General features: G+C 38.8%; 1 protein-coding gene across 1 annotated transcript in view; it reads left to right on the forward strand.

The window, feature by feature from the left end:
* poc1a (POC1 centriolar protein A) overlaps positions 1–13,474 on the forward strand; it is a 59,313-nt gene that overhangs the window by 10,867 nt on the left and 34,972 nt on the right. The window contains exons 4-7 of the mRNA XM_066697875.1: positions 1,280–1,459; positions 2,350–2,457; positions 2,786–2,901; positions 6,497–6,630. Of these exons, the coding sequence (XP_066553972.1) occupies positions 1,280–1,459; positions 2,350–2,457; positions 2,786–2,901; positions 6,497–6,630 (538 nt within the window). The remainder of the gene's footprint in view (positions 1–1,279; positions 1,460–2,349; positions 2,458–2,785; positions 2,902–6,496; positions 6,631–13,474) is intronic.

The following is a 13,474-nucleotide window of genomic DNA, read 5'->3' on the forward strand; positions in this document are numbered from 1 at the left end:
CTGAATACTGTATAAGGATTTTTGTAAGTCACAGAGAATTCTACTTTTCGTTTCTACTTTCCTGAGGAGTATAGGAAGACTTTACACCGTTATATTGCAGTCCTTTCAATGGCAGTTGGAGTGTATTGTATATTTACTTTATATACTTAAGTAAAAAAGACTGCTTGTGATATTTCATCGTAACCTTGACATTCTATTTTTAAATTCGTATTGTATTTACTTTAGTTCTTATTATAACTTTCATTTTCCAGTGGATAGGCTGAGGAAGGAAAATAAAGAATAATCTGTGACTAATACGTTTCTAACTTAGCACATTTACAGCTTTTGCATAGAAGGGAGCCTGCTGTAGGCGTATGGACAAGTTATTAATAACATTTCTATTATTAAACTTCATAATCATGTTCTTTTGAAAACCTTTTGTGTGAAACGCTATGAAACAGATTAAAGATGAGCAGATTAAAGACTTTGTCAAGGAAGGTACTCTGTGACCAAATGGCCATGAAGTTTCTTTTTCCTTTTTCTCTTCGTCTTTGGTGTCTTAAAATAGTTACTGTCCTGCACAGAGCTTCCCTAACAGTTCACAGCAGTGGAAAAGAAAATCTCAATAAAGAAAATGTATTTTTGCCTTCAAACTGAAATTCCACTTGGATTCCACCCACCCTACGTCTGTTAGCTTTTTGTTAATAAGAGTAGTGATCCCTCTGAAATTGTATATACTGGGTGTCCTTCAGTCCATTCCCACACTAGTTTACTCTAAAGGCTGTTGGACAGTTCTGGCCTTGCCAAAAACACCGAGGGTGCATGTTGGTATAAAAGGTTGTCGTCTCCTATTTTAATATATTTGATTGATGGTGAAAACATTGCGGTTATTGAACATCTCCTTTTTATTGTTTGTTTATCGACTCAGTATCACAAAATTCTGACTTTGCATACTAGCCAAGATACAAACTGACTTAATACTTCAGTATGAGCATGAGGAGTTTTTCAATAAAACTGATGGGAAGTCGTGTTTAGAAAGATGTAAATGACAGTTAAATTCTGTAGGTTTTGAAAATGAGACAACCTGTATTAAATACTAATTAAGAAAATATGCCCAAAATATGTTTGTTTGGTGGTGTTTGTATTTTATTGTAATGCATTTGTAATTTTTTCTTCATATTAGGCTTGCAACGTCCAGTCTCCATAATTTCTATACCCAGAAACCTCCAACTATCAGTTTCAAGATGAATGTGAAATGTTAGATCTCACTGCTGAGTTTTGTTTATTGTATTTGTTTCAGGAAAGGTGAGTCCACCGTATTCAAAGCTCACACTGGCACGGTACGATGTGTGAACTTCTCAAGCGATGGGCAGTCTTTAGTCACCGCCTCGGACGACAAGACAGTGAAAGTTTGGACCGTCCATCGACAGAAGTTCCTCTTTTCCCTCAGTCAGCACATCAACTGGGTGCGCTGTGCCAAGTATGTTTCACGAGAGGTTTTTTATTTTTTATTTTTTCCTTCCTTTCTTCGAAGTGACATACATTACCAAACTTGCAGCTCCTTTTCAAACTCCACTAATTGTATGTATTTCAATTAGGATGAGTCACCGCTTTTAGAGAATGCTCGAGTTATTAAGGCCCTTGTAATCTTCAGATGAGCACTAAATGTCTTCCATTTCATAATATAATATACTCATTGAAAGAAAGGAATATTATTGCCATCTTTGGCAGAGGTTTGTGTAATTAGCTCTCTCATTGTTTAGTGAAGACTCAAGTTCATGATAGTGAGTTAATCATGCCTCAATAGATGTTCTGAAAGCTTCAGTAATGGCTGTGCTTTTTTCCTCTTTAACACATTAGATTCAAACAATACTGTGCAAAGTCACTGCACATGGACCTAACGTACCTGGTGTTGTATTTTTAGTTGTTGTTCTTGTTCACCTCTTCATCACAGATTACAAGACAGCAGCTTACAGTGATGTATTTTCTAAACTCCTTATGGGTATTTTAGACATACTATAAAAATACGCAAACAAAACAAAAGTTTGCTTCTTGTGATTAAGCTAAATAGAATGAAATACCCAAAGTCATTGCTCAATTGACGGCATGTTTTCAACTTTTCAGTTCTTATATACGGTAGATTTTGCAAAAAACTATACATGCATTTTAGTAAGAGTTTCTGAACTCGGAAAACCTTTTTTATCATAAAAAATGCATGTAAATATACTGGCTCCCATCCATTAACCTTCTTCCATATTTTTCCTACTGTCTTGTGTGGCAGTGCAACAGCATAGAAATCCCTTTTACTGACAATGTCCTACTTTCGGTTAGACCATTTTGAAGACCTAGTTTCTTTCCTTGCGTCCTCAGGTTTTCCCCTGATGGGCGACTGATAGTCTCGGCAAGTGATGACAAGACTATCAAAATATGGGACAAAACGAGTCGAGAGTGCATCCACTCATTTTATGAACATGGAGGGTAAGCATGTGTCATGTCGACTGTAAGAGATCTTTTTGTCTTGGATGGCCTAGCGCTCCCCTTCACATTCACCTTTGAGGGACATTGTTGCATTCCATAGCTGTGAGAATTTCACGGTTGTGCTTTTTTAAGACCAAGATGTGCGAAGAACCCCCCCAAAAAACAAACTATATTAATCCTTTTAGGATGTGCAAGGAGCTAGGAGCATGGCCTACTCTCAGCATGTCATTTTTCACAGTGTAAAGATGCTGCAGATTCGTGAATTTACATGAGATTGTTTGAAGTAGTTGCGATCTATCATGTGCGTGTTACTTTTTTGCTCCCACAGCTATGTCAATTACACAGATTTCCATCCCAGTGGTACGTGCATCGCAGCTGCCAGCACAGACAACACAGTCAAAGTGTGGGACATCAGAACCAACAAGCTGCTCCAGCATTACCAAGGTAGGGCAGTATTATCTGTGCCTTTTTGCCCCTGTTGTTTCAGAGAGGGGGTGAACAAAACTAAAATACTAAATGTGCTCAAGAAACCTTCCTTATGTAGCACAATTAAATTGGGTACATGTCATAATTTGGTAGGAGGCTATAGGAACTTATAGGAAAAGAATCCCTTTATTTAAAAAAAAAAACATTTGATTTGCTAAAAACAATGCAATTTTACAAGAATGCAAAAGAAAGGCTGATGGTGAAATAATACATTGTTACCATCACTCATCAAATCACTGTCACTATCAGTTCGTTGAGACCTGTTTAGAACTCCAGTGTGATTAATGGTTTGTATATGTATAGCTTGCAGTCTTTTTTTCTTTCTGGTGTTTTTTTAAATCTTTTTTGCGTATGTGTCTATGTTAGCCCCATTAATCTAAGGGATTTTTTTCTGTGTTTATAAAATGCTGTTTATTTATGTCAACTAAGCAGCAGCTGGGCCCTTTCTAAATTGCAATTTCTTGTCATCGCAAAAATTACATCCAAACTAAAACCAAAATTCCCAAACCAGCCTGCATTATTTGTTTGCATTTTTCTCTTGGTGCTCTAGAGGAAAGTGGAATCATGTGTATATCTTCAAAGGCCAAAGAAGTTAATTTCTTCGGTAGCATTTAATCACTAGAAGTGGTAACTGTTGAAGACTGGAAGTGATGTATGATTTTTCTCTTGAAAGGAACAATGGCAAACATCTACTTACAGTGATGGGTAGAACAGTTTCAGTCTAGTTGCGTTTACATTGCAAAGTTGAAACCGTTTATGCCATAATGAGTATTATGCATTTGTTTGTGCCCATCTTTAGTAAAGTCAGTAAGTCAAAGTGCTGTTTTACCCTGCCTAACTATCCTGGGTGTTTCCAAATTACCACTATTCATGCCAGCTTTTTGACATTGGGTAAGGTGGTGTATTCTAATAACCTCTCAGATAAAGAGGCCAATCTCAATTCCTGTGCTCATTCATGTTCAGAATACGCTACATTAGAATATGTATTGTAAAATGAGTTTGAAGCAATGGAAATGGCTGGGCAGAAAAGAAAACAAAGTGGCCATCCATTATGTACTATGAGCCATTATCACTGGTTTGTTACAAAGCACTCAGACTCTGCACAATGGAAGTTGTGAAATGTGCTCTGACGACTAGTGATGTGCATGACAAATATTTTGACTATCAATAATTCCACAGTTTTTGTCTGTGACTGTTTGAATAAATGTAAATATATTAAACGGTATATTTTACAAATATTTAATGGTTTCATGATGAAGGTGTTACAGCCGATCACTGCTTCCTTAACATTTTCAAACTCCAGTATTACTTTCTGCTGGCTTCTTCTTTTAAAAAAATTCTAAACTGTCAAAAGCTCTCTGGACTGTCACTCTGTTTAGAACTAAATTACCCAATAAGTCGTGGAATATATGTCCTGCCTCCTTAAATCAAGTAACTGATCAGATGTCACAGAGCTTGTGAAAGGTTAGAATTATATTAAATATCTATTTCCTTATCGGCGGCCCTAGTTTCATGTGAGCTGTGACGCAAATAATTTCACATTAGTGTCCTTGTGGCAATGTTTTCTGGTCATAGCTAAATACAAAATGTATTAAACAATCTAGCTAGCTAATTTATACAGTCCACTTTACTAAATGGACAGCTTCAATGCTCTTGGCACAGATTCTACGAGTCTCTGAACTCTACTGGAGGGATGAACATCATTCTGTCAAAAGATATTCCCTTATTTGATGTTTTTTTTAAATGACCAGATATTCATAATAAATGTACTTACCCCGTTATTGTAAGAATTATGAAACTTCTAAATGTAAGCTTTTCTTCATATCATTTATTTTGCTGATTAAACTGTTGAATATGTTTGAGCTGTTTACAAATATGGAAATATCGGATAGGTTGAAATATCTAACAATACACTATCTTTGTACGGTAAACCATAAAACATGCTTATGAAAGGTTATTTCCTTCTGCTATGATTTTTTAAAGAAAAAATAAGAAGGCTTTTCAGTTCTTGTCAGGGTTCACAGAGGGATAAAATGGTTGTAAACTGCTCTCTGAACAACAGGCAGTTCATCGAGTGTAGCTGTATACATAATTTGTCCACCATAACAAATTAACATGTAAATTGTTTGTGTCTGCCGAAGCCCTGTGGAAGGACAACCCTGTCCTATTAGGAAAGTGAAAACCTGTTTATACTTCTCTCTGCAAAGCAAGCCTTCTTTAGAAAAGTATTACCATAAGAAAGATAATACAAACTGTCATCCCGGAAAGACGGTGTTGTGTGATTATCAAAGCAAAGCAGGAACCACTAGGGGAAGAAAGAAAATATGGTTGGTTAAGTTATGGAGATTGGTGCTTTTGTGGTTGTCGCTTGTGTCCACGATTGAGAATGATTGTGTCTTGGCTCGAGGTCACAAGGTCAATCTATGATGCGTTGGGTAGATTCAGGATGAGTTGTAGTCAGTTGTCTCCAAAATGACAGGTGCACGTTTTCAGTTAATCGTTTAAAATCGCTATACAGAATGAGTTTGTGAAAACCTAGTAAATTGAATTAAATAATTTGTGGATTCTGAAAAGTGATTAAAGGTATTTCATATTGTATTGTTGATAAAAAAAGAGGCTTTAATCAAGGGTTATCAGACTCCAGTCCTGAGGGGCTGAAGTGTCTGCTGGGTTTCGTTCCAGCCCAGCTCTTGGCTCCTTAATTGGTCTACTTAAACAATTAACTGGACGAATTTAACACTTCTCTCTCCAGACTCTGAAATGTTCTGTGTGTTCAGTGTTTTGAGTAATCAACACATTGTAAGGTATCGGTTATAAAAATAAAATATGTAAGTTTTAGATAAGCCTACCTGAGTAAATAATTAGGCTACATTAATTAAGTAATTGGAAGCTCCTGTTGGAACATAAAACAGCATACACCATGGCCCCCCAGAACTGGAGTCTGACACCACTGCTTTAAATTTGTTCTTTCTTCAACACTTGCAATATTAGTGGTCATCCTCTAGAGGGAAACCCTTGCTTTCTAAACAAAAACTGAACAGTTTGCTTACCTTGCTTACAGTCAACACATGCACAATCGTAAGGACAAGAGAGGTTTTAGAATTCAAGTAAAACTGGAATCGTAAATTAATTAGTGGGGTTTGCACAGAAATCTGTTTAAAAATTATGGCTGTCTAAGGCTTAAATGCAAAACATTTTTTATTGAACGAAGCGTGGTAAAATCCCAGACTTTTTATGCACTATTGTGACCAGTCAAGGACAGAGCACTCGTCTATTGTGAAAACTTTGCACCCAACGTTTTCTCAAAGCATGAGTTTCCGACGCCTTCATGACATTCCTTTGGCTGTCAGGCTTATTGGCTGACCTCCAATGTTGCCCAATAATGGACCTTCTTAGGTGTTCACTGACAAAATTAAAACCTCTCACAGAATGTACAGACTTCAAAAGTCACTTTAAAGAATAGCGTGGTGTTCCGGAATGCGGATGTTCTGCAGTGAAATCCTGACCTTGGCTTTTGTAATGTTTTGTGTGTGTGTTGTGTTTGTGTTCGCAGTGCACAGTGCTGTGGTGAATGGGCTGTCATTCCATCCCTCCGGAAACTACCTCATCACCGCTTCCAATGACTCCACTCTGAAAATCCTGGATTTACTGGAAGGGAGGCTATTGTACACACTTCATGGCCATCAGGTAACAATACAGTGAATAAGACTTGCTATACAAATACATGTGCAAGTGTAAATTCTCACAATCTCTTTAGAAAGCAGTGTAATGCTAATTGGTGAGCTTTATCACCTGATAAACCCTTTAAGTGATTCTTTCTTGTGTTTATTTCTGTAGTCAGGAACGGTTGTGGTAGTGTAGTAATATCGGGAGACCTAGACTATTCTCTCTTTTGGAAGTTAAATGGAATAAGGTTTCAGTATCATAAGAAGAAAACATCACCATCAAATTAGCTTCTCTTTCTCAGGGATGAAATCCATGAAGAAAAAAAAATCTGCTAAATCTGGTACATTTAGAAAGATTGGAGCATAGCAATTGCTGATGCTAAGTGGTTATTAAATATGCTGTTCCATTTCCATAACCTTTAAGCTCACTTAAAGTGCAATTAACAATCGGTTGTGTTTTGTTAAATAAGCAGGCTTGTCACTTGACAATCATGCAAATCTTTGACACAAATCTGCTTTTCCATGTTTGTTTCCCAGGCCTAGAATATGTACTATTTCCATCTTTGTTGCGAAACCTTTTTATGTATAACTTTATTCCTGACTTTTACATATTCTGTATTTCTTTGCATTGCTAAGAAAACTGCCTCCTCGGTTTGTTTGTGCATCATCAGTTGGGGAACCTACTCCTTCTTTTGTTCCATAATAGTAAAATACTTCTAGTCACAACACTTGCAATTTTTATAATTATGGTTAGCTGTTTTTTTTCTCTTCTCAAATGAAATCTAAAATGTTGCTGGCTTTCCTAGCTCTTTATCTGTCTGCCAGAAGTCTGTCTGACAGCTTTATCAGTGGAATTCAGTTGTGTTGTGAGCTGTGTCCTGATTTGCTGGTATTTTTCCTCTGTGATGACTGCAGCTTTAAGGTAAGCTGATAGGTAGCCTTTCCACAAGCCATCTGGAGTCAAGCTATACTATGTGAAGAATGTACAGGAATCCAAAAAAAAAAAATTGGATTCCTTAGTACCAGTGAACAGAGAACAGCTGTGAAGTTCTTCTTTCTTGTCAGACTTGACATATGACATGTCCCGCATGCAGCCAATGAAACCAACCCAGACACAACTAATGATGAGGTTTATGTTATTGCTGTGATTGATGGAAGGCTAAAGCGACATTCGTTGGTCTTAAACTATGCCAGGGCGTATCGGCAGGATCTGGGAAAACCACTAATTTATTGGAATAGTTGGAATTGCAGCCGAGTCCTTCTGGCGATACACAATGAATCAGACTAGCAACATAATTTCTCTTGACGGATAATGTTGTGTGGAAGTAATGCTGAAACATCTCCTTTGTCTTTTGGGGATGACTTAATTATTCTCTGCAATGGCCTGGGTGAGATATAGCGTGACACATCCCCCTGTCCTCCTACTTATTTCTACACATTGGACTGTTGGACATTAATTTTTCAAAACACTAGATGCTGTTAATATGCCAAGCCTTGAACTATACAGAATAGTGGTCCCCAACCTGAGTAAACAGATTTACAGGAACTAAAGTTACTGGTTTATATTCCACATGTTGTTGTGAATATCAATATCCATCTTGAAATTGATCAATGTTCGGCCACAGATCCCACTCTTGTACAACACAGTGGGGGGGGGAGTACAAGTCATGTAGCACACTTATCTTACAGAACAAAATAGCTTTGCACTTTTGTAGTGTTTTGAAAGATAAGTCTTGCTGAAAATCTCCCGTCTGATGTGAGAAATAGATACAGGATCTTATTTTAATTACCAAGTCAAACAGTGCATATAATTACTACCTTTTAATTCTCTAAGGACAACACTTAGTTTTCAGTTTAGCTGTGTGAAATTATCCTTCGTGATATTTCTTTTCCCATGAGTGACTTTTGCTCACCACTAGCATCTTACATAACCTCATAGGCTAAGTTCTAGTTCTCGTTAACTCCTTCAAAACCCCTCTGTTCTGTCTGTTATGCTCTGTTTGAGCTGCTGTAGATCTGTGGCTGTAGGCTGTGGCTTTGGGGCCTTCACTCTCATTGTCCAGTCCACACAAATGTTGACTTTAAAGTCTTGGTGGGTTCTGTTCTTCAAGTATTTTGTGTTGGTTGACTTCACATGTCTATTGCATGGCATGAGAGTCCCAAGTTTCATTATTTAGGTTTCTTCACAATGTACAGCACTTGCACGGCCAAAAAACCTCACTAAACCACTATGGCGTCCTTGTGTTTTCCTGTGTGAGCTAGATTGCTCTGCAGGAGGTGCCTTCACCGGTTTCAGAAAACGCCAGATGAAACCTCATGGGGAACTCTGCCTTAGAAATCTACAGCATGTGCTCAAGTCGAGCTGTTGCTTTTCGCCTCTCCAAGAAATGTGTTCAGTTCAAGCACCAGCGAGACAGTCTGGCAGTGCCGTGGGAGGTTGCGAAAGGGCATTAGTCACTGGTGAAAGGGAACAGACTGTCCTTCAGACTTGTTGCTAGGCTCTGGTTTGTTTCGTATGCTCTCAGGGTGGTTGCTGTGCAGTACACCTTACTGCCGTTTTTGAGGGAACCTGGGGGAAATTATTGGGACCGCAGCAGGGGGATGTGCCTTCGGTGTGGCTCTGACGCAGCCGAATCTGTGTTTTGAGGTGTCTGGAATGTCGGCTGCCAGCTGATCGATCGTGGTTTACATGAGAACCGGTGCCGAGTTTACATTCTTGCTCTTGATTACAATGCTGTAGGCCCTGGACATTCTAGCTGTGCACCGCACTGGAGACAGCTGTTCTCACTTCGAGGTGCAGTGACAGATCGCTGCTGCTTTAGTCACTGCCTGCTGCACTGTCCTCTATCAAGTTTATTTGACATGCAGATTTTTTTTTTATTTAACAGTGGGTGCCAAAAGTGGTTAATAATTGGGCACAGGATGTAGGAGAGTGACGGGGGGGGGGGGGGGGGGGGGGGTATCGTCGGGTGACCAGAGGTGTTCTTGAAGCACGATGTAGGCTGTTTTATATCAATTGTAATTGCCAGGTTTGCACTTCTAACTACATGTGTTTTATTGCATAATCTAATTCAACTCAGTCCTACAGGGAATTTATACTGCCTTCTACACACAGGAGTAAGTTCTTCATTTTAATATCAGCATAAGGTCTAGAAAGTCAAACTTTCCAGCCACCCCCCACCAAAAAAAAACACAGAAATGACAAATCAGGCAAACTAATCTATAAAAGGGTAATGCTGAAAGTTTTCACGTTTCCTGACCAGTTGTTAAAAACATAGTGAGAGTGTAACTTTTTCTTCACTTTCTCAAGATTAGAGCCGGGCGAATATTGACTTAATAAGCACATGAAAGGGCGAAGTGATGTGTAGTTTCAATCAGCTGCCACTGAAGTATACAATACAGGGCTTTAATTTACACAGCCATATCCTGCCTGCCCATTGAGAAAACGGGTCTGGCTGGCCTACGTGCTTTCCCACTAAAAGACTGAGCTGGGAAAACAATCCCACCCTATGGTTGTCATTGACAGACTGTCGCTTTGGCCGCCCTGGCAAGACTAAACTATGCTGTGAGCGTGCTAGCATGCAGGTCTCAAGGCATTCGGACTCATTTTAATGATTGTACTTTCAGGAAGTCTTCTTAAACCTGCTGACTGACAGTACTGAGTACGTGAACAAGTTCTAATCTGATTTTACAATGAGGGGGGAAATTGAAATAATCAAGAGAAAGATTGTGACCACTTTCTTTTTTCTCAAAAGTAGAAAAACCCATTCCTGTTTTCCATCACGTACCTGCGGTGGACCCTTGACATTTTGAGGATTTGTCAAGGTTGGGGTGTATGTTCATGCTTGTCACAAATAATACCTAATTTAATTAATACACTGATTTTGATTTCACTAATTCCATTTCTGACCGTCTGTCTTCAGTGTCTCAAATACCGACCTGTCACTTACATTCTACAGTTCAGACGGGAGGACTTCAAGCAGGGGGTATTGGACTTCTGGAGATAATTTTAATTTTTATCTTGATTCACAGTGGCACGATACGTTCTTCTCTTACCTCTATATGTTTTTTTTTCCCCTATTATTGTTTTCACACACTTACTATTGTCAGTAATGCCCAAATGTGTACAACCAAAAAACACCGGAAATATTTATTTCAATGGGTTGTTTCACTACAATTTCCTTCCTCATACTCTGGCGTGTTCAACGTGTCTCTTTTTGATGCTGCCTTAATGTGACATCTTTCTGAGCTTTTGTATCCGATCCACACACTGTCTTTGAAGTACAGCAGTGAATGAAATATCTTGCACGTTAAAAGGACAAGGAAGATATGCATTTAACCTTGATCTTTTGACTGAGGTTTCCTGTTGTAATCCCGTGTGTAGCGTACAGATAATATTAACTCTTATTGATGATTTTTTTTTTTTGTCTCGCGATTTACTCTGGGTTTGCTGAAGGCTATAGAAATGTACTATATTCAATTTTAAAGGGATGTAGGGTGATGCCAGTAACTAGTCAGAGGCCTAGACCAAACTTTGACCAATTTGTGAATCACATGTACCCTATAGCTTCTTGATCTAGAAGTCAAAGAAAGTGGCTTCTGACAATAAAAAAAGCCATGATAGAGCACAGGTTTCTACTTTGCCATTCACTGGTAGGTCAATTTTCTTTTAATTTGGATTAGCCCAGAAACTGCAGTATCTGGATATGTATCAATATAGCCTTGTTGATTTCCAGCGTTAAGTCACTACCTTTGACATTTGAAATCTAAATTAAATGCTTTGAGGCGTTACTAAAACTGCCGATTTGGCTCTGTGCATTTTTACAGTCATTCGCATTGTTTCTCGATATTGGGATTTCTGAAATGATTCTCCAAGTCTTTGTAGCCCTGTGCTTCTTCTTGGTGCTTGAAGATCCTAAAAACTTAATCCTGTTAGAGCTGTCAGAGGAGTGATTCACTATGACTCATACGGGAGATCAGCTCCAAAGACCACAGTTATAATTAAAACATTTTGTATGTTCTAGAAATGGCGTTGACTGAAGTCCTTCAGTCTTGGAGGCTTCTTTGGCTTTTTATTTATATTATATATATATACACTCACCTAAAGGATTATTAGGAACACCATACTAATACTGTGTTTGACCCCCTTTCGCCTTGAGAACTGCCTTAATTCTATGTGGCATTGATTCAACAAGGTGCTGAAAGCATTCTTTAGAAATGTTGGCCCATATTGATAGGATAGCATCTTGCAGTTGATGGAGATTTGTGGGATGCACATCCAGGGCACGAAGCTCCTGTTCCACCACATCCCAAAGATGCTCTATTGGGTTGAGATCTGGTGACTGTGGGGGCCAGTTTAGTACAGTGAACTCATTGTCATGTTCAAGAAACCAATTTGAAATGATTCGACCTTTGTGACATGGTGCATTATCCTGCTGGAAGTAGCCATCAGAGGATGGGTACATGGTGGTCATAAAGGGATGGACATGGTCAGAAACAATGCTCAGGTAGGCCGTGGCATTTAAACGATGCCCAATTGGCACTAAGGGGCCTAAAGTGTGCCAAGAAAACATCCCCCATTACACCATTACACCACCACCACCAGCCTGCACAGTGGTAACAAGGCATGATGGATCCATGTTCTCATTCTGTTTACGCCAAATTCTGACTCTACCATCTGAATGTCTCAGCAGAAATCGAGACTCATCAGACCAGGCAACATTTTTCCAGTCTTCAACTGTCCAATTTTGGTGAGCTTGTGCAAATTGTAACCTCTTTTTCCTATTTGTAGTGGAGATGAGTGGTACCCGGTGGGGTCTTCTGCTGTTGTAGCCCATCCGCCTCAAGGTTGTACGTGTTGTGGCTTCACAAATGCTTTGCTGCATACCTCGGTTGTAACGAATGGTTATTTCAGTCAAAGTTGCTCTTCTATCAGCTTGAATCAGTCGGCCCATTCTCCTCTGACCTCTAGCATCAACAAGGCATTTCCGCCCACAGGACTGCCGCATACTGGATGTTTTTCCCTTTTCACACCATTCTTTGTAAACCCTAGAAATGGTTGTCGTGAAAATCCCAGTAACTGAGCAGATTGTGAAATACTCAGACCGGCCCGTCTGGCACCAACAACCATGCCACGCTCAAAATTGCTTAGATCACCTTTCTTTCCCATTCAGACATTCAGTTTGGAGTTCAGGAGATTGTCTTGACCAGGACCACACCCCTAAATGCATTGAAGCAACTGCCATGTGATTGGTTGGTTAGATAATTGCATTAATGAGAAATTGAACAGGTGTTCCTAATAATCCTTTAGGTGAGTGTATGTATATATGTATATATGTATGTATATATATATATATATATATATATATATATATATATATATTTTTTTTTTATTAACTCTTCACCCTCTTAATACTCCATATCTGCTACATTGGTGCTACCTCTGTTTACACCAATCACTCCATAGAGATCCTGCAGCCATGGAAATCAAGAAAGAAAGCCCAAATCAAATTACAACATACATTTTCCCAGGCCATTGTATATCCTGCATGACAAAAGGCTTTGATAATGTCGGCCCGAAGTCCAGACCTTGAGAGCCTGCATGCCAATGGATTTTGTTCCACCCTGAGCTTTTAACTCCTTAATTTAACGAATTGGATACCTAAATTGGTTGCCAACTTTCCTCAAAGGAGATTAATTTGACCGACTTATATAACCAAAGAGCCGTAGAGCAGCAAAGTTTTGTCCGGAGCTGGAGCAAGGAAAATGTTGCGAACAGTATACATGCTTTATTTTATTTTTTAAATATTTTAAATCCTGTCAATCCGTGTCAGGTTTATTTTTTTAATTAGGCTATGTTTGTATAC

This window comes from Amia ocellicauda, chromosome 3 (genome assembly GCF_036373705.1).
Source record: "Amia ocellicauda isolate fAmiCal2 chromosome 3, fAmiCal2.hap1, whole genome shotgun sequence".
In the NCBI taxonomy this organism is placed as follows: Eukaryota; Metazoa; Chordata; class Actinopteri; order Amiiformes; family Amiidae; genus Amia; species Amia ocellicauda.